We start from the raw sequence: 22,061 nt of genomic DNA on the forward strand, positions 1-22,061 counted from the left end.
ACTCGAGGTAATTTTCAGATAGTGCACTCAGTATGATGTCACTCGATGCACTGTCCCTACAACCCGTCCTAAACATCAGAGTGTCAAGGTCTATATCTGGTAAATTGAAATCTCCACCTAAGACTATAACATGCTGAGGAAATTTATGTGAAATGTATTCCAGATTTTCTCTCAGTTGTTCTGCCACTAATACTGCTGAGTCGGGAGGTCGTTAAAAGGAGCCAATTATTAACCTAGCTCAGTTGTTGAGTATAACCTCCACCCATAATAATTCACAGGAACTATCCACTTCTATTTCACTACAGGATAAGCTACTACTAACAGTGACAAACACGCCACCACCGGTTGCATGCAAATCTATCCTTTCTAAACACCATCTGTGCCTTTGTAAAAATTTTGGCAGAATTTATCTCTGGCTTTAGCCAGCTTTCTGTACCTATAACGATTCCAGCTTCGGTGCTTTCTATCAGCGCTTGAAGTTTCGGTACTTTACCAACACAGCTTTGACAGTTTACAATTACAATACCGATTGCTGCTTTGTCCCCGCATGTCCTGACTTTGCCCTGAACCCTTTGAGGCTGTTGCCTTTCTGTGCTTGCCCGAGGCCATCTAACCTAAAAAACGCCCAGTCCACGCCACCCAACCCCTGCTACCCGTGTAGCCACCTGCTGTGTGTAGTGAACTCCTGACCTATCCAGCGGAACGCGAAACCCCACCACCCTATGGCGCAAGTCGAGGAATCTGCAGCCCACATGGTCACAGAACCGTCTCAGCCTCTGATTCAGACCCTCCACTCGGCTCTGTACCAAAGGTCCGCAGTCAGTTCTGTCGACAATGCTGCAGATGGTGAGCTCTGCTTTCATTCCACTAGCGAAACTGGCAGACTTCACCAAATCAGATAGCCGCTGGAAGCCAGAGAGGATTTCCTCCGATCCATAGCGACACACATCATTGGTGCCGACATGAGCGACCATCTGCAGATGGGTGCACCCTGTACCCTTCATGGCATCCAGAAGGACCCTTTCCACATCTGGAATGGCTCCCCCTGGTATGCACATGGAGTGCACATTGGTTTTCTTCCCCTCCCTTGCAGCTATATCCCTAAGGGGCCCCATTATGTTCCTGACGTTGGAGCTCCCAACTACCAGTAAGCCCACTCTCTGCAACCACCCGGATCTTGCAGACTGAGGGGCAACCTCTGGAACAGGACAAGCAGCCATGTCCTGCCGAAGATCAGTATCAGCTGGAGACAGAGCTTGAAACCGGTTCGTCAGACAAACTGGAGAGGCCTTCTGTTCAGCTCTCTGGAATGTCTTTCGCCACCTGCCACACCTCGAGACAACTTCCCACTCTATCACGGGTGAGGGGTCAGCATCAATGTGAGCAGTGGGCAGTATCCTGGGCAACCACAGCTGAAGTCCAATTGGGGGATGTATGGGACTAGCTGGCTGTCCCCGACAAACCCCCGTCCGGACCCCCACAGTGATACCTGTTGGCAACAGCCTCAAGCTGTGTAACCGAAGCCAACACTGCCTGAAGCTGGGAGCGAAGGGATGTCAACTTAGCGCGCGTCCGAACACAGCAGTCGCAGTCCCTATCCATGCTAAATACATCTGAACTATCTACAGAGAGCACAAACAGTTAGACACAAAATTTAAACAGTTATTAAAATACAAGACTGCCTAGTAAATGCAGTAATGCTGCTACTTGCGCACTGCTGACACACTGCTCGGCGGCAGAAGGCTAACTGTACTGTCAGTAATGTACAAAGACTATTTGAAAAAAATAAACACATGACAGATGACTACGCGACTTTACAGGTCACAGATATTAAAATGCAAATCTGCCTCTGCTAAATACGAAACTACACAATGATTTAACTAAACAAGTGCGCTAAGAACACTCAAACAAATTTTCAACTTGACTACAACACTTATATGAACACTAAATAAGTCACTTGCTGCTACTTGCACACTGCTGACACACTGCTCAGTGGCAGAAGGCTGAGATGTATCTCCAGCTAAAATTTAATCATACTAAGCCAGTAAGAAGCTTATTGTCCTGTCAGAGAAAAGCATTCAAAGTAGGATCACCATGTGCATGAAATGAATATGCCTATGGGCCTCATTCAGTACAGTGAAGAGTCCGCCGCTCGTGGTCTCGCGGTAGCGTTCTCGCTTCCCGAGCACGGGGTCCCGGGTTCGATTCCCGGCGGGGTCAGGGATTTTCCCTGCCTCGAGATGACTGGGTGTTCGTGTTGTCCTCATCATTTCATCATCATCCAGGAAAGTGGCGAAATTGGACTGAGCAAAGATTGGGTAATTGTACGGGCGCTGATAACCACGCAGTTGAGCGCCCCACAAACCAAACATCATCTCAGTACAGTGAAGAGGATGTTCCAGGCATCATTTGAGAGAGCAAGGTGCACCCAGCATATTGTGGCACAAATGGACAGTGCTTACCTCTTGGGCTCAGAGGTCACACTTCGGTCATTCCAGCAACTGTCGGAGAAGATTGAGAAGACCATCTGTGCTCACAGAAATTCACCAAAGCTCTCAATATGCAACATTGTCTCAGGAACTGGTGTTAAAGAGTGGGCTGTGAAGTTCTTGGTGTGCATCACAGTGTTTATATCTGTAGGGTCTCTCTAATGGATCAGGATGACTGAACATCAGAAACTGCTCACCACATAGCTGACTGTGTGGGGTGCACCCAATGTTTCTTACATCAGATGATTCCCTATCCTGTCCAGGCAATTAAGTGTTAAAGATCCCAAAGCATTAGTATAGGGGGTCTTACAGTACCAGATACAGAAAACTGGCTAAAACATGAAACTGACTACCGTGAGATTTTGGAAGTACATCTAAATCTTTTATCCACTGCTATTAACCGATAAAAACTCAAATGTACTGAGGTAGTAAATGAAGTTTCAGGTGAAGTTGTTTGGATGAGACTCAGCATAAAGAGTGGTCATACTTACATAATTGGGTCCTCCAATTGACTTCCACATTCACTCCCAGATGTAATAAATTACTTCAAAGAAAACTTCGTCTCACTAATACTTATATTCTCTAGTCCTACTGTCATCATTCAGTAATTGATTAGGATGATTACAGTTCTATAATCATTCTTAGGATTTTTTCTCTCACTTATTACTTCCTTCTCCTATGAGAATTTTTGTTGGTGTGAAAAATGCCAGAGTTGCATCGTGGTTTGAAGGTCACATCATAGTGTCCCTCTGTAACTGGCTGCGTAAGTCAGTTCAAAGGTCAGAGAAAGATAACGGCATATTCCCTCTACCAAGATCATACCTAGTAAAGCACTGTGGTGTTCAAACTAATATTTGGCTTGATGACAGCTTTACTTTTTAAATGTTGGGCCTGACAAGCAATCCTGTATTCTCTAAAAAGACTTAGAACTGATAGTTCAGATGCCGGTTCGTGATGGAAATTGGTTAGATCTAATGGCAACAAGTAGATCTTACGTTTTGGAAGATGTCCACATTGAAACTAGTATCAATGACCTCAAGGCAGTTGTTACAAAAGTAACAAAAGGCAGTTAAAACAAGAAGAATGATTTTTGTGCTCAGCTCCAAGCATTCACCGCGGGACACAAAGATATTGAGCATCTTTGGTCGGAATTTAAAGGTATTGTCCACCATGTGCTAGAAAAGTATGTTCCTAGCAAAAGTATAGGGGAGGGAAAGGATCCACCTTGGTACAACAAACATATTAGGAAGTTGCTGAGAAAGCAGAGAATTTTGCACAGTCATTTTAAACATAGTCACTGCCCCGCTGACAAACAGAAATGATGTGAAATGAAAGCAGCTGTCAGGAGGAAAATGAGAGACTCTTTTAACGAATTTGAAAGCAATATTTTATCTGCAGATTCTAAAAATAACCCCAAAAAATTTTGGTTGTATGTAAAATCTATGAACGCTACAAATAATTCAATACCTTCTCTTGCTGACAGTACGGGTAATGTAACTAATGATGATAAACAGAAGGCCGAAATTCTAGACCTAGCTTTCAAAAACTTGTTTACGATAGAGGACTGCAGCACCATTCCCCCTTTCAATTATCAAACAAACGAAAGGATGGCTGACAGTGTTTAGTGTATCTGGGATTGTAAAACAGTTAAGATCCTTAGACGCCAGAAAGGCATCTGGCCCAGACGGTATCCCCGTAAGATTTTTTTGTTGACTATGCTACAGATATAGCACCATTCTTACCCGTCATCTATCAGAGATCATTGGAATGGCGGAAAGTTCCATGGGACTGGAAGAAGGCCCAGGTCATAGCAATCTATAAAAAGGGTAGAAAATCGGATGCACATAATTACCGGCAAATTTCACTGACATCGATTTGTTGCAGAATCATGGAACATATTTTGTGTTCAGACATAATGACCTTCCTAGACTCTGAGAAACTCATCTGCAGAAACCAGCACGGTTTTAGGAAACAGCGGTCATGTGACACACAGCTGGCCCTCTTTGTGCATGATATACAACAGTCTAGATACCGGCTCCCGGGTTGATGCCATATTTCTCGACTTTTGAAAGGCATTCAACTCAGTTCTGCACTGTCGTTTGCTACAAAAAGTGTGTGCTTACGGTCTATCCAATGACATATGCGGTTGGATAGAAAGTTTTCTAACAGACAGATAGCAGTATGTCGTCCTGAATGGGGTAACTTCAACAGAAACAAGAGTAACTTCAGGTGTGCCCCAGGGCAGCGTAATAGGTCCTCTGCTTTTTACAATTTACATAAACGATCTGGTTGATGGTATTGACAGCAGCCTTAGACTGTTTGCCGATGATGCTGTAGTCTACAGGAAAGTAGTATCACACGAAAGTTGTGAACAAATCAATAAGGATTTGCAGAAAATAAATGTGTGGTGTAATGACTGGCAGTTTTCTCTCTATATTAGTAAGTTTAACCTACTGCATAGATCAAGGTGAAAATCCCCATTAATGTATGAGTACAAAATAAAGGATCAGTCTTTGGAAATGGTAACATCAATCAAGTATCTGGGTATGACTATTCGAAATGATCTCAAATGGAATGATCGGATTACACAAGTAACGGGTAAGTCGAACTCTAGATTGCGGTTTGTTGGTAGAATCCTGAAGCGATGCAGTCCTTCAACAAAAGAAACAGCTTACGATACATTAGTTCGTCCAGTCTTAGAGTATTGTTTGTCTTACCAGTTGGGTCTGATACAGGAGACTGAGAAGGTCCAAAGAAGAGCGGCAAGATTCGTGACTGGTACATTTAGCAATCACGAGAGCATTACAAATCTCATAGAAAGTTTGAAGTGGGACACACTTGCGTATAGACGACGCGCTAAACAGAAGGGTTGCTCACTAAATTCCGAAATTGAATCTTCGTCGAGGATGTAGTGCATATAAGATTACCACCAACTTTCAAATCGCGTAATGATCATCATTCAAAGTTAAGGGAAATAAGAGCTTGTACTGAGGCGTTCAGACAGTGGTTTTTCCCTCGTGCAATCTGCGAGTGGAACAGAGAGGGGGGGAATAAGACTTTGGCGCGAATTGTGCCCTCCGCCACACACCGCTTGGTGGCGAGCAGAATATAGATGTAGATGTAGGTATTAGTACTTCATAAATGGTGCACTTCATGTAAGGATAAGACCCTTTATTGGTCGGTACAGCAAGAAGATAAACAGCTTTCATCACATAATATACTATTATTGTTCAGCTGGTTATTTTCTGTACCACACATCTGCCAACCTCACACTCTTTGATTCTCACGCTGCAGCAGGTAGCAATATATCGTATGCTGGAGTGTGGTCTTTCCAGAGTCGGGATTTGGTGAGATTGCCAAATGATAGGTGTGGAATGACCTGCAAGCCGAAGTTGCTGCACTACACCTCCACAATGAAAAGATAAAAAATTTAACCAATTTGAGCTATGGAATGTCTGTCAGCTCAAAACAGAACTACTCTTTCAATTTGTAAATGGCTTCTGTTGTGGCTGGATGGTGAGTTTGCAAGGTGACTGCTGCCTGTGGGTGGTGGTTTCCAGATGGAATGCAGTGTTCTGGATGATGTTGCAGTATAGTAGCTGTGACATGGTATGTGTTCACTTAGGTAGGCTTGTTTGCATCAGTTGATACACTCTACTTTGTATACCCCTTTAATGTGGAGTGTGTGTGTCCTGTTATTTCATCCTGTAGCTGTGGATGGGCTTTGGTAGGCCAGCTGCAGTGATCTGTGCAGTGGACTGTGTCGAGGAAAACATGTTTTGTCATTGCCTTGTGTTTGGAAATAAAAATACCATGTTTTCCATGCCGCGTAGTTTCAAGCGGTTGCATGGACTCCATTTGCCTCTGGGGATCCAATAGGAAATCTCGAGTAGAGTGCAGGGGCTAGGTTGTCGTCATTTGAAAAACTATCCTGGTATACACAGAGGTTTGCCATACACCAAGATTACCAGGAAGAGCTGCAAGCCTTATTAACACACAGCTCAATCACAACAGCACTACTGTTACGGCGTCAGTCCACAAATCACTCATGTGACATGTTATAGCAGCCTTCAAGGAAGATGTAGGAGCTCCACAATGCAGTATGATATGGGAAAGTCCGTGTCATATGTGTTGTGTCTGTGAATGGAGGTACAGCAAATAATGTAAGGTATAAGTAACCAACACAGTTCATTCCTCAAGAAACAAAGACAAAAACAGAACTATACAGAACTTCAATGACTGGGCTATTGCGGCAACAGGGACAGCGATTAGCGAAGTCTATGGATGAGACCAGTGGTCAGAGTGCTGGGTAAATGAAATTTCACAATAGTTCAGTTCCAAGCAGTCAGTCCAGACGAGGACACTCAGAGTGTTGTGGTGTCATGGTAACAGTTTTGGCAAAGTCCAGCAAAAGACTGCCTGAATGTGGTGTTACGTGAGCTTATGAAGGCATGATGGTGTAGGAATATGCCCACCATCATTGAGTCTGCAGTAGTGTAGCATGGGGTGATTGGAGCAGTGCTGTTGTGAAGCTATTTTGTGGTGAGAATGCACTGGTTAGGTTTTGCTATGATACTACAGAGGCAGCTATGTGCAGCGGCCATGGCTGCACTGTCTGGGTGGGTGGTGATCCTCATGAGCTGGAAACTGCTGGATGTGTGAGCCACAGCCATGTGGCAGCAGGCACCATGATGTAGGCATTGATGAAAACACAATATGTGTCCCATACAAATGAGTCATTAAATGAAATATTTCTGCCTGCCACAGCTGACCCTGGTCATAAGTCACTTGCAAGGAACATCCAAAATGTGAAATCCGATCACAGGTGAACACATATGTCACATTCTCAGCAGTCTGTTTCCAGTGGGAATAGGTCTCGCCACTTAGTTGTATAAGTAACTGTGACCCAGTAGCAGTAGTTACGTGCGACTGGGGAGTGTCCTACAAAATACAGGTGGATACGTGTAAACGTTTTTGAGTGGCACTTGTAGGTGCCATGTTACTTTGCACATCTGGCAGGGAATGCATGTCTGAGTCCATGTACATCAGTCCTCCTTAATACTGGGTCACATAAAATTGTGTTACTAGTGCCCTCATAATGTGGATTCCTGGATAGCTGAGTTAGTGTGAAGTAAAAAAATCTGTTGTTGTAACGGCAGTACATACAGCCACTGTTGACCAGCTGACTCATTGCAGCAAATTGACTCTTCAGTGGCTGGCAGTGGCATGTGATGCAAGAGCAGGGCCATCTTGCCTTTCAGAAGGTCCTTTAACTCTTCATCGTTTTGTGCTGTCACCAGCTTTGTGAAATCTGCAGTTGTGGAAATGCTTTTCTTTCTATACAAAGCATTGGCGTTCAAATTTTTTGAACCACGTACCCGCCGAGTTTCTAGTGTTAGCTGCAAAATAAAATTTAGTTGGCTAATTTGCACTGGGAGATAGTTATTTCTGGGTGTGAAAACGTGAAAGGCAGTGGTCGATGGTCTGTATGTATAGTGAAGGAATGCACCTTCAGCCATGCTTCCTTGACTGCTAAACGTCTGTATAAAATGGTTATTTTATTTCTGTTGTATTCTTGAAGAAACTCAAAGACTGCCAGTGTTCAATTACATTCTGTTATAGCATGGCACAAACAGCATAGGATGAGGCGTCTGAGAAAATCGCTAGTGGACCAACGGTGTTCAAATGCAAGAGCAGCATGGCTTGCATGTGGCTTGTATGGCAGGCTTCAAATGCTCGCTGTATTTCATTAGTCCAAGTAACAGCTGTGGAACCTGGTATTTTGGTGCCGGCAGTGGTGGTACACAGATACCAGACTGCAGTAGTGAGCTGGTAGATTTCTCTTAGTTGCCACAGGTGTGCCAGCCATCTGGCTTCTTTGGTACGAGGTGAGGGGGAGAAGCCGAATTGTTTTCTAAAGGTCTTGCCATGCCTGCTTGTAGCATTGGATCAAATTATGCTTTTGCAGTGTATAGTTTGTTGAGGGCCAGCCATCTGGGACACGAGAAAGTAAGAGGACAAGGCACGGTCCTGATGTGATTGATTGTTGAGTGCTGGAACAAATGACAGCACCTTATCATCCTGAGTGGGTGCTAAGAAAACATTTAGCAGGCACACATATAGCTATGGTGAGATCAGAAAGTGTACCAAGGGATGGAGTGTGAATGATGTGACCCAGTCCAAAATTATAGCAAGGAAAGTCTAGCTCGATGGTAGTGCAGTCCATATCTGTGATAATAAATTGCAACTCAAATGATCCTAACAAACTGTTGTTCAAATTTAAAGTCACAATCCAATCTGTAGCTCTGAGCAAACCATTTGCAGCTGCTAATTCGTAATTTGCATTTGGTCACAGTTGCCAAAGCAGGCTCATGGGAAATACACTCACATGCAAACCGGTATCCACCAGAAACTGCAACTTAAGGGCCTGTCTCTTACCATTAAATATCTCAATAGTTTCCTGGGATAGTGCTTCTGGCAGACTTGACCACCAGGCATGGGGGGGGGGGGGGGGGGGCGGGGCAGGGGGGGCTGGTTTTTGCATTTCCCATAGATAAACATGGTAGCCTACACGTACTTGCTTTGTTGGTGATAAAAGCTCTGGTTCCAGTCTGGTGAGGGCAAGGAACGTATTCTGTGTTGTCTGTTTGATGGTGTGCAGTTGAGGTCGTTTGTATATGCCAAGGACTGTGAACTGTCACATTAACTATAGAGGAGAGTTGATGATTTTCAGTCTCTCTGGTGGGCACTGTAGTAAACATGTGTGGAGCTGAGGCTATGGGTACTTTGTCTGAAATCTCTGCCAGTTTACTCAAGTTTGTCTCTTGCCTTACCGAGAGCAGGGTGTGATGAGTCTCCGGCAAGCAAGACATCCAGATTGACCGTTGGAGTGGGTCTTGATGTCCAGTCCAGCCAAGTTGGGAAGGTGTCATGGGAACTGTAAAAGCTTCCTGTTGCCAATTTCCTCTTTGTGCAACAATTGTCCTACCTGTTGCATGTTGGATAGTGAAAACTGCCAAAAGTGTTCGCCTTTCAGTAAGTTATATTTTCTAGAGGCAGGTGGGTTTGTGATAAGACGTTAACATCAGTGGCAGAGTGTCTGTCTAATTTGTGACTATATGTATGTATTATGTTCAATCTTGCATTATGTTACTGTGGACAAAAGTGATAGTCTGCCCAGAAGGCAGTTACCTTAACTGCCACACAGTTCATTTCCATTGCTGGGGTAGTTCTAGAAGGGTGGCCGTAGGTGATAAGACTCGATGGTTTTGTGGCTGCAGGCAGGTACAAGCAGGGTCACATCCAGGGTGTAAGTGAACTGGTGTTGACAGCTGGCGAGTGGTTGGCAGGTGATGCCTGTGTGCCTGACAATGCGACTGCAGTGACTCTTGTAGTTGCATTGTTGGTGTTCATTCTGCTTCTGACCGTGTTCATAGCACACACCAGTTTTGCTGTTGCAGCATGTGCTTCTCTTCCATATGCTGATTGCACAATAACTGCTGCTGTTGTAGTAGTTGTTACCAGCACTTAAATTGTTGCTCTAGTTCTTCCATTTGTTCTTGTTGCTGTTGTAACCATTCCATGATCATTTAATCGGTGGGGCACCATTTTGTAGGTACTTCATAAACGGTATGCTTCACATACATATAAAACTCTTTATTGGTGTATGTGCAACAACAAGATAAATAACTACTATCCCATAATGTACTATTGTCATCCCAATGGTTATTTTATGTATGCCCATATAACAACTGCACACACTCAGATCCTCACGACCACAGCAAGTAGCAATATACTGTCTGCTGGAGAGAGTGTGGTCATTCAGTGTCAGTCATAGCTAACATTGTCAGTTTGTATGTGTGGAGTAACCTGTGAGTTGAGGTCACTACAAGTGTAACACCAGAAGAACTCAAAACTCCCCTCTCCCCCTCTCCCCCTCTCCCCCTCTCCCCCTCTCCCCCTCTCCCCCTCTCCCCCTCTCCCCCTCTCCCCCCTCTCCCCCTCTCCCCCTCTCCCCCTCTCCCCCTCTCCCCCTCTCCCCCTCTCCCCCTCTCCCCCTCTCCCCCTCTCCCCCTCTCCCCCTCTCCCCCTCTCCCCCTCTCCCCCTCTCCCCCTCTCCCCCTCTCCCCCTCTCCCCCTCTCCCCCTCTCCCCCTCTCCCCCTCTCCCCCTCTCCCCCTCTCCCCCTCTCCCCCTCTCCCCCTCTCCCCCTCTCCCCCTCTCCCCCTCTCCCCCTCTCCCCCTCTCCCCCTCTCCCCCTCTCCCCCTCTCCCCCTCTCCCCCTCTCCCCCTCTCCCCCTCTCCCCCTCTCCCCCTCTCCCCCTCTCCCCCTCTCCCCCTCTCCCCCTCTCCCCCTCTCCCCCTCTCCCCCTCTCCCCCTCTCCCCCTCTCCCCCTCTCCCCCTCTCCCCCTCTCCCCCTCTCCCCCTCTCCCCCTCTCCCCCTCTCCCCCTCTCCCCCTCTCCCCCTCTCCCCCTCTCCCCCTCTCCCCCTCTCCCCGTGTGTGTGTGTGTGTGTGTGCGCGCGCAGTACTGCCCTTCCTCCTGAACTTTAAGGTCTGGTAAACAGTTGTCTCATAACTTTGTAGACTTTTCTTTTTGATAAAATGGGATAAATTAAAATGACCCATGGCTTTCCTACTCCAACAATAGGACATCCTCATGTGCTAGTAACATACAGACTAGAGCAAACTGCATTTAACTAGTTACTTTTTGTACTTGAATAAGATGGTAGATGTTATTTCACCTGCATATCCACCCCATGTTTTTGCAGAAAAGTGTGGTGCAAAATTTAAGGGCCAGTGAAATGTAATTCTGCTCCCTAACATACAGCACATATGAACTGGGCTAATTGTATCTTGTGTGTCTGAAATACCTATTTGCAAGAGTACACTGTGTCATAGCTCAATTTGCAATTAATATCTAATTATTTATAATTAATATCTAATTTGTGTAATTGTTGTATTGTGTAGTAATGGTTGTTTTTTCCTCTCTCAGTTCTCAAATTTTGAGTTGGACCAGGCTGGTATGAAGCTGCAACTCCAGCAGCTACACACTCTTTTAGCTGCTGCGGAGCCTCAGTTAGCAACATACCTTGATCAAAATGATTCTGCAAATATGTTCTTCTGTTTCCGTTGGCTACTTGTTCTTTTCAAGAGAGAATTTCCTTTACATGATGTCATGCGTCTTTGGGAGGTAAGCTGAGAATGTCTCTTCGGAACTTGGGGCGATATTGCATTATATTGACATTGCTTCAGAGCTATTTTCATTAGTTTTATTTCTCTGTTGTTTGATATCTGACTAGTGCACATAAAGTAAACACTGTAATCATCTTTTCCAGGTACTATGGACAGATTTGCCATGCCCAAACTTTCATCTTCTTATGTGCGTAGCTATTTTGGACACGGAGAAAAACAACCTTATTGGCAACAGATATGGTTTTACTGAAATATTGAAGGTAGGCTTGGCTAATTTCACCTCATTGTTCATGATTAGGTTCAAAAAGGAGCAACATAATGATTTACCATTTAGCCATGATACCTGAAATGCATAGAAGTTACATAAATTGCAATGACTGAGTCTGGAAACTATGCCTGTTTCAGGGGTGAAAGCAAATCTCATCTCATTTGTGAAATTCCTCCTTTGACTTTATTGCTGGGATTTCCTATCCGTAGACACTCTATGGTGACAAACCTTCTGTATCGTAAATTCGGTTTGGGAGTTTATTACCCTTGGTAGATCATTGGTTAGGTGCCAAACTACAAATTAAAAAATCTAGCATTTGATTCCTGCTTAGTCCTAGGATTTTTTCTGTCACTAATCTCTTTCTTCATATCTGGCGATATTTGTTAATATGAAATATTGCAAGCTGCACTGTCGTTTAGAGTTAAGGCAATGGTATGTCAGTTCCAGTAGGACTGTGCCGTTTACGTTTATTTCATTGGCAGCTCAGCAAGAGCAGCTGGAGGCATAGAGCAGTGTTTCCACAACCCATACAGAAAACACAAGTAAGCTAACATTTCATTCAGGTTGCTTGAACTTGCAAACTATTCAGTGCACAAATGAGCCTGGCTGCAGTGTGTTCTGGACGAGCTGCATTAAGTTTTAATGTTAGTTTTATTTGTTGTGGCAAATTAAGACATTGTAACAGCAGTTTATGAAGATACTCTTCCGGCCAACATTATGAAATTTTTTATAAGCAAGAATTTTTTTTTAAATTTTTATTTTACTGGAATTAAATGCATTCGTCTTTTCAGTGATCAGTCCCTGTAGACCAAGTGCTGTATCAACGATCTGCTTCCATCTTCTGTATCTCGCTATCTCTCTGCACTGTGTGGGGATTCCTAATGCTGTGACGTCCTTCTGTCATCTTTCAACTGTTTGCGAGTTTGGGCCAGTGGTCTTGTTGCTTGGAGAGTGCCCTCAGATGCCTTCTTAGGAATTCTGTTGCTTTCCATTCTAGCCACATGCCCAGTCCATTGCAGTCTCCTACTTTCTAATTTCTAGACGATAGTTGGTTGCTTTATTAACCCATGCGTTTCAGTCTTCTTTCAAAGTCTCCAGATGTCATTTTCCGATACATGTCCCCAGATTTTTCTCATCACTTTTCTTTTGAAAACATTGTTTTTCTCTCTCTCTTTTGTGGTAATCTTCCAGCTTTCCAAACCATACAGTACTACTGGGCAGATGGTGTTATATGCGGCATAACAATTACTGAAAGATGATGAGACTTACCAAACAAAAGCGCTGGCAGGTCGATAGACACACAAACAAACACAAACATACACACAAAATTCTAGCTTTCGCAACCAACAGCTGCCTCGTCAGGAAAGAGGGAAGGAGAGGGAAAGACAAAAGGATATGGGTTTTAAGGGAGAGGGTAAGGAGTCATTCCAATCCCGGGAGCGGAAAGACTTACCTTAGGGGGAAAAAAGGACAGGTATACACTCGCACACACACACATATCCATCCGCATATACACAGACACAAGCTGCTTGTGTCTGTGTATATGCGGATGGATGTGTGTGTGTGTGTGTGTGTGTGTGTGTGTGTGTGTGTGTGCGCGCGCGAGTGTATACCTGTCCTTTTTTCCCCCTAAGGTAAGTCTTTCCGCTCCCGGGATTGGAATGACTCCTTACCCTCTCCCTTAAAACCCATATCCATTTGTCTTCCCCTCTCCTTCCCTCTTTCCTGACGAGGCAGCTGTTGGTTGCGAAAGCTAGAATTTTGTGTGTATGTTTGTGTTTGTTTGTGTGTCTATCGACCTGCCAGCACTTTTGTTTGGTAAGTCTCATCATCTTTCTTGTTAAATATATTTTTCCCACGTGGAATGTTTCCCTCTATTATATTCATAACAATTACTGAACTATATGAAAAAAAAAACAGTTAATTAGTTACAAACTACGGTGTGCACACATTTTATTCAACATGTAAACATCCCTACAGGTATTTGGATTTAGGTATGACCTGTTCAATATGCCTGCTATCATTGGTTATGATGTGGCGCAGATGAATAGCAAAATTCTGAATAACCCGCTGAAGTGTCGGAACATCGATGCTGTCGATGAGCTCCTGAATGGCTGTTTTCAGCTCAGCAATGGTTTTGGGGTTATTGCTGTACACCTTGTCTTTAATATAACCCCACAAAAAGGAGTCGCATGTGTTCAGATCTGGAGAATATGGTGGCTAATTGGGGTCCATTCCAATGGCCTCAGGGTACCGCAGAGCCAGAATGCCATCCCCAGAGTGCTCCTCCAGGACATGAAACACACTCCTGCTTCAATGGTATAGAGCTCTGTCTTGTATGAACCCCATTTTGTCAAAATCAGAGTCTTTTTGGATAATGAGGATGAAAATATTCCAGACCTATATGTACCATTCGGTAATCTCTATGCCATCAAGAAATATTGCACCGGTTATTCTGTGTGGGCATTGCACACCACAAAGTCACCTGTTGAGGGTGAAAAGACTTCTCAATTGAGAAATGCGGATTCTCAGTCCCCCAAATGTGCCAGTTTTGCTTATTGAAAGTGGACTTTGTTGCTAAACCAAACCATCATACCCCACAGCCAACCATGCAGTTTGAATGTCCTAATGCAAACTGTTGAGAAGTTATGACAATTTTATTTCATTTAGGTCAATAATTGTCAGCATGTATCTTCATCTTTGTCGTGACTGACAAAGCTTTACTTTTGAGTGGGCTGCATACAGACATCTTGATCCTGAGGCAATTCTCTCATTTATATCCAGTGTTATGATATTTTTATTGCTGAAGCACAATCTGAGGTATTTAAACTGATAATCTTTTCTGAATCTAGAATGGTGGTCAATTTCAAAGTGTGGATTTGGGTTTATGACTCAACCTATTTCCGTATATTGTGTTTTCTCTTGCTTTATCAAAAGCCTGGCACTGTGTCTGACAGATCTGTATATGTCCTTCAGCTCTTCTTCTGCTTTACTGATTAAGACTACATCATCTGTGAATGCCAGGACTTTTATTTACTTCACTGTGTTCGAATCTGAGACCATTGTATGGCTGTAAATTACTGTCTCAAACAACTTTCTCCAACGCAAGGTTGAAGAGAACAAATGAAAGAGCATATCCTTATCCCAAGCCTCGTTTGATTGGGAAGTTGGGGGATATGGATCCTCTGAACTTCAGTTCTGCCTGTAAGCCATCTGTGTATAGCTGTATCATTCTAATGATTTTACTAGGTTACTAAATTTTCTTAGTGTGTTGTAGAGGCTACTTGAATACATTTTTGCTAACAAAATGTAAGAGTACATCAATTTTTCACCTTCTCGAAGTTAGAATTCTGTCAGAGTATTCTAAAATGAAATAATTTCAATGAGATATGAAGCATAATGGTCCATTCGCACATATTAAGAAGTCCCTCTGCATGGTTTCGTTAAGAGAAATGGATTGCTGGGTCTACAATTAATGTATTAAGTTATCTGATTTGTCTATTTGTTTCTAACATAACAAAAAAATAGATTTACACATCTTTACAGTGGTACAAAATGTATTTTAAATAGGCCAACTGGTGTTGGGAGAAAGGATGAAAATGATACAAAAAACAGCAACTCAGTTTTGCAGCAAATTTTATATAGTAAACAGTGACATATGTTTTGTGTGATACAGATTGAATTCTTGAAATAATCTGCATTTGGAGTCAGTTGCTAATAATTTCCTTCTTATTCAAAAGTCAGAACTAGCAAATTATTATTTTATTTTGTTATTGAACTTCTTGCAAACTGCATACTTCAAACATTCAGCAGAATCTGCTCCATGGCATGCCAGATTTCACGTGGGCCTGGTGTGCAGGCCACATGTGGGCCAAGTCTCAGCCTGTCTTGTTCCTTCTCACAAGCAGTCAGTACAGTGCTACATTTCATTTAGTACTCCAGTGTGGCATTTTTCAGTCGGAAAATTTCTCTTCAGTTTGGCAGAATCACAGTGGAAGCACTGTGTATCCTTCGCGATTTGTTCTGGTACAGATGTTTGCAGGTCCAGTGGCTGTTTGTACAAAAAGAGGCAGGCTTGTGACAATAGATCACTAGGCTATTGACCTATCATCACAAGTTTTTAGAACTGAATGGGAATGACGGAACAGCGGGATGAGAATTCTGAATATCCATTATGCAGTTGCATAATTGATGGGTACTACAAATTTGCTATGAAAAATTACAGTACCATGCAAGAAGGATTTAAAGATTTAATTGGCAATGAAAGAACAAAAAAACTGCAATGATCAATGGACAAGATTCATTGTTCTGTACATCAGGAAGCACTTTGTGCTAAATTTGCAGGCATCAAGCTCGTGAAGAAATTGGTGGTATGAATAGAAAAATTCCTGAAGTCACAGGCATTATTCTTCTATTAGTTGGAACTGTTTTCCATGGAACTGAACAAAAAATATGGAAATATTATATACAACTACAAGGTACATTCATTAAGATAAAGGGCATGCCTAGAATTATTTTTTGATTTAAAACTTGCTGTTGAATTTATTATGGAAAAAGAAGAGTAGTAACGAAAAGTAGAACATGTGGAATGAATTACAGACCTCTGATTCTGAGACGGCTTGACTGCGTACTGCCTGCAGCAAGACATTGCAAGGCGAGGAACAATTTCTTTCTGGTTAGGGATGCATTTAAGAAGAAAATAAAGCTGTAAAAGGGACACATTCTTACAGACACAGGTCTGGCCATGAAAGAATAAAGAGTAAAGTTTCCTAAACAGTTTGAGGACACTGCCAGTCTTACTTGTTTTGAGCTGTGTTTAAAGACCATCTGCCATTTCAGTTGGAACCTCTTGTGTGCATGTGGAGAGATAACTGATTGACCTGCAAGGTAATGCTTGTTTTAATGAAAAATCCTCTGTCAACACTGTCCAGGACATATATTTTGCTTTCCACAGGTAGAGTTTTCATGTCTCCATAAAGAAGTTGCAAAACTGCTATGATATTTTATCGACCTATTTATGTGAAGGATCTTCCTTGATCGTGAAACTAAATAAGTTATGATTACATTTCAACCTCACTACGGAAATCCGTGAAATTGTCTGCATCTGTCTGTATTATGCCGATAGTGTGAACCAGATAAAAATTGTGTCTTAAGTGCACCAAAAATTAATGGCCACCCCTGATCTAGAAAAACTGTTGGTGATTTCCCAGATTTGATATTAGTGTGTCCATAAAACTCATGGTAAATATGACAGGTTTCATTTCTCCTTCATGATATTGTGCCTCAATTGATTTGAGAAGCAGGAGATCGTTTGAGAGAAAACTCTGTGAAGGCAGAAGAATATGTTCGGGCCCTTGACAGAAAGCATTACCATTGTTTTTTCCAGTTGTCTGTCCAGCACTGCTTGACATCATGTCAAGAATTGACTTGTATTTCATTGAGCCACATCACATTGTTCAGTACCACACAACAAAAATAGTAATAACAAATAAAGCCTTAACTCCTACAACAGTAAGAATTAAAACAAACAAAATCACGGTGCAACAATCACATGGGACAGCAAGCTGCCTCAGTGTGGCAGAAACTGAAACTGAAGCATAGTGCAAACAGGAAAGGTTGTTTTTTTGGGGGGAGGGGGGGGCGCAGTTGACAGTTTCATAACCGCAGGGGCGTCTTACTTCCTACAGCTAAAAGTCTCATGAGATTGCTGGAATGTTTGTTGTGGTTCCCACATGGACTTCATCCCCCTACTTCTGTTACAGCTGTTAACTCTAAATTACTTTAAATAGACTGTAGCAAAGCATAGTGGTGTTGAAACCCACCGTAAGAGTTCATGACAGCTGTATCTTTCTACTAGAGCAATTAATTTCATCACAGCTACATATTCTGGAAAGACGAACTTGAATTACTATTTGAACAGAGCAAGTGTTAGCTGTCCATGTCGACAATAATGACAATTTTTCCCTGCGACCGGTTGCTGTCTTTTTCCAAGTTCGAAGGAATCTTGGCTACAAAACACTGTTGTTAATGGAATTTTGTTTGTATATGTGTCTGCTGTTGATAAATGTCCTTTACTAAACTGATATGCCATATTAAGCTGATGTAAAATTTATTACTCTATAGATCATCAGAGTTTTCTCTTAAGCTATTTTCTTGCTTTTTGTCCTCATTTAAGTTTGTTAAATTCTATGTTTTTTGCAGCATGTAAATGATCTGTCCCTGCATATTGACTTGGAGCTCATTCTGTGCAAGGCAGAAAGTATTTATCTGCAGTTGTCTGAGGCCACAGAACTCCCTGATGCTGTCCGCAGGATAATTGGACTTGCACCAATAGAAACCAATGGCCATGCCACAGACGGGGGCAGCGATGATGAAGCAAATCATGTAGCTGATGGTCCAGTTCGTGAGGGTCCACACTCAATTGACTCAGTCACATTAGTGGCTGGTTTGGGAGAAGCTGCTTATGAAAAAGGACTTGATCTGCACTACACTTAAAAGACTGAGGACTTCACATTTGCAAGCTGTTTGTTGTTGTAATGCTGAAAATTCAAACCACTGGAGGTGGATGGAATAGCCGGAGATATAACTGACTTTGAGGAATAAAATTAATGGATAATGTACACACTGACTGAAATCAACTTTTGATTTTAACTGCAGAAATGCAAGGAAAAGGTAATTGCTACTTACTGTAAAGAGGACACGTAAAGTTGCAGACAGGCACGACTAAGACACTTATACATTAGTTTTCAGGCACAGTCTTTGTGAGGAGGAACACACACACACACACACACACACACACACACACACACACACACACACACACACAAGCAAGCACACTTCATACACACATAACTGCCATCTTCAGAATCTGACCCGAGCTGCTGGTCAAGTTTGTGAGAGATGTGCTTGCATTTGTGGATGAATGTGTGTGTTTCTTTTTCTGACAAAGGCTGTGGTTGAAAGCTAATGTGTAAGTGTCTTTTAGTTCTGCTTGTCTGCAACTTAATGTGCCATCTTTACAGTAAGTGGTAATCCACCTTTTCCTTAAATTGTTGGTATTCCAACCTGGAGTTTCCATTGTTTCAATTTTAACTTACTTTTGAATTAGTAATGCCAATTTCTTGAGTCTAACTGAGAAATTCTGGAAAGAATGACATTTGGTCCTGATGATGATGTCTGTGAGTATTTTAAACTGTTTGTGGGTATTTTAAATGCATTTTTTTATTAGGCCCAGTTACATAAAATTTGTCCAAGAACTTTACAGTTTTGACCTCACTGGCCATGAGAAGGTCTGCAGAATTGTCTATCATGTAGATCTGAAGATAGTGATGATGGCTGAAATTGGTAATTTCTTGTGGCAAGTTAATGTGGCTGCTGTAGAATAAACTATCTAAAACAAATAATTTAGACGTGCGCACTCTACTGTAACACCCCTAAAATACCATGATGTCTCCAGAAAACTATTATTGTTAATTTTGTCATCATCATTGGTTGAAGGGTATATTTACCAGAACTGTTGTTAGTTATGGCTAGGATCTGCATATTATATTGAGAAAGTGTCATAGCGGTAATTAAATGTGAAAACTTTCTCGAAGACACATGACTTAGCCTTTGTAAGGCTGTGGAGAATAATCAAATCTGAAGTTCTTCATTGGAATCATGTATTGTAAATTAATTTTAATTTAGTTGTATATACATTTGTACCAAAAAAGAAAGACTGCTTTTAGTATTGTGCAGTTAATTGAACCAAGTTATTTAATGGTCCTAATATTGTGCACTCTTCTGCAGTATCTGTGGGTAAACCTCAACGTGTACAAATACATTTGTAATATCTACATAATGCTGTTCCTGAAGTATCTGCATGAGTTTCTTAATTATGTCACTTCATGTTAAAGAAAATATATCTAACTTTTGTAAATTTTATATATATAAACAAGCCATTTCATGAACATGACTCAGTTATACAGTTATTTTAATGTGATGACATACTATACTTAGAGCAAGGTTTCTTGCATGGTGGCTAGGCTATTCCTTCTTTCACAAAAGGTTTTTGCAGTTAAGTGAAATGAGGTATTAGTTTTCCTACATGTCAATGTTATAATAGATTGTAGAATTTATTAAGAATATTACATATTTGTGTGCCTTCTTGTACACTCAGAATTTGGTAATGTTAGTGAAATTTATTTTGAGCATTGGTTTCAGCAGTTATAAAGATTATAAATTGTAATTATACTGTGTAACTATTGCCAATATTGGACATGTCTCTCTGCTGCCTTAATTTGTTCTGTGAAACAGAGCAATCACAATAAATGTGCTTGATTATTTGAACACTCATGTACACATAATCATTTGTTGAATATAGAGTGAAAATTATATTTTATGAGCTTCTTTCAAATTATTGTCTTATTTTAATTTAAATAGTAGTTCATTCTTTGAGAGATTGCCAACAGAACTTGGTGTGTGTGTGTGTGTGTGTGTGTGTGTGTGTGTGTGTGTGTGTGTGTGTGTGTCAGTCAGAGAGAGAGAGAGAGAGAGAGAGAGAGAGACTTTACCCCAAATGAATGAAAATGATAAAACTGACACTCACAATTAGTCCGGCCAATGAAGGAAAACTACTCAAAAAAGTAAAATCGTGTTGTCACAAATTTTCACATGGTACTAGAGGGGAGTGTCCTGAAAAACGTACTGAAAATCCTGATTCCTACAAAAAGGTCCTATTCTTTTTTTCTCTGGGGTAATGTTTTCCACATTGCAGGGAATGAAAAAATCACAGGCTATTAAAAATATTGCCATTGTTATAAAATTGTTTATCTTTAAATCAAGTGAGCTGATAAGAAATATTAACTGTGTGACCAATGTCTGAAGTGCAATAAAGCCATATTAAGAGATAAATTGTATTTTGTTGGTATAACAGGATGAAGGGGGTGATGTGTGGAGTGGAAGTGTGAGGATTGTGTTCATGCACTTGCTCCTACATAAGTCTGCAAATTGAAGATTGAGCAGGTGATTCCCCACTCCACAAGAGCAACTTCAGGCTGTTTGTCAAAGTTACATCGACTCTCCACAGTGTGCCTTTTGAAGCCCTGGTGACTCAATGTGGACAAAATGCATTAACACTGCCTGGAACATAAATGCACTGAAGAGCCAGAGAAATTGGTACACTTGGCTGATATCATGTAGGGCCCCAGCAAGTGCACAGAAGTGCCACAACATGACATAGCATGGACTCTACTAATGTTGCAAGGCATCCCAGATACGCTCAATAATGTTCATCTCTGGGGAGTTTGGTGGCCAGCAGAAGTATTTAAACTCAGAAGACAGTTCCTGTGGCCACTCTGTAGCAATTTGGATGTATGGGGTGTTGCAATGTCCTGCTGGAATTGCCCAAGTCTGTTGGAATGCACAATGACATGAATGGATGCAGATGATCAGACAGGATGCTCACGTGTCACCTGTCAGTCATATCTAGATGTATCTGAGGTCCCATATCACTGAAACACCATTACAGAGCCTCCAACATCTTGAACAGTTCTCTGATGATATGCAGGGTCCATGTGTTCATGAGGTTGTCTCCCTACCTACACACGTCCACCCACTCAGTACAATTTGAGAAGAGACTCGTCTGGCGAGGCAACATGTTTCCAGTCAACAATAATCCACTGTCAGTGTTGATGGGCCCAGGTGAGGCATAAAGTTTGTGTCATGGAGTCATCAAGATAGACGAATGGGCATTCGGCCCTGAAAGCGCATATTGAGATGTTTCATTGAATGGTTCGCACACTGACACTTGTCAGAAGGGTTGCACTTCTGTCACATTGAACAACCTCTTCAGTCGTTGTTGGCCCTGTTCTTTCAAGATCTTTTTCCAACTGCAGTTGTTTTACCAGATTCCTGATATTCACGGCACACTCATGAAATGGTCGTATGGGAAAATCCCCACTTCATCGCTACCTTGGAGATAGTGTGTTCCATAACCCCTGCACCGACTATAACACCACATTCAAACTCACTTAAATATTGATAACTTGCTATTAGCAGCAGTAACCGATCAAACAACTGTGCTAGACACTTGTCTTATATAGGCATTGCTGACTGCAGCACCATATTCTC

At 42.2% G+C, this 22,061-nt stretch overlaps 1 protein-coding gene across 2 annotated transcripts in view; it reads left to right on the forward strand.

Moving 5' to 3' along the window:
- The window catches only part of LOC126092031 (TBC1 domain family member 15), a 64,851-nt gene extending 44,505 nt beyond the window's left edge, over nucleotides 1-20,346 (forward strand). For both annotated transcript variants that reach the window (XM_049907427.1, XM_049907428.1), the window contains 3 exons: nucleotides 11,484-11,681; nucleotides 11,827-11,943; nucleotides 18,153-20,346. In XM_049907427.1, the coding sequence (XP_049763384.1) occupies nucleotides 11,484-11,681; nucleotides 11,827-11,943; nucleotides 18,153-18,446 (609 nt within the window). In that variant the 3' untranslated portion in view covers nucleotides 18,447-20,346. The remainder of the gene's footprint in view (nucleotides 1-11,483; nucleotides 11,682-11,826; nucleotides 11,944-18,152) is intronic.
- The last annotated feature ends 1,715 nt before the right edge of the window (nucleotides 20,347-22,061 follow it).

The sequence above is a fragment of the Schistocerca cancellata genome, chromosome 7 (genome assembly GCF_023864275.1).
Source record: "Schistocerca cancellata isolate TAMUIC-IGC-003103 chromosome 7, iqSchCanc2.1, whole genome shotgun sequence".
Classification (NCBI taxonomy): Eukaryota; Metazoa; Arthropoda; class Insecta; order Orthoptera; family Acrididae; genus Schistocerca; species Schistocerca cancellata.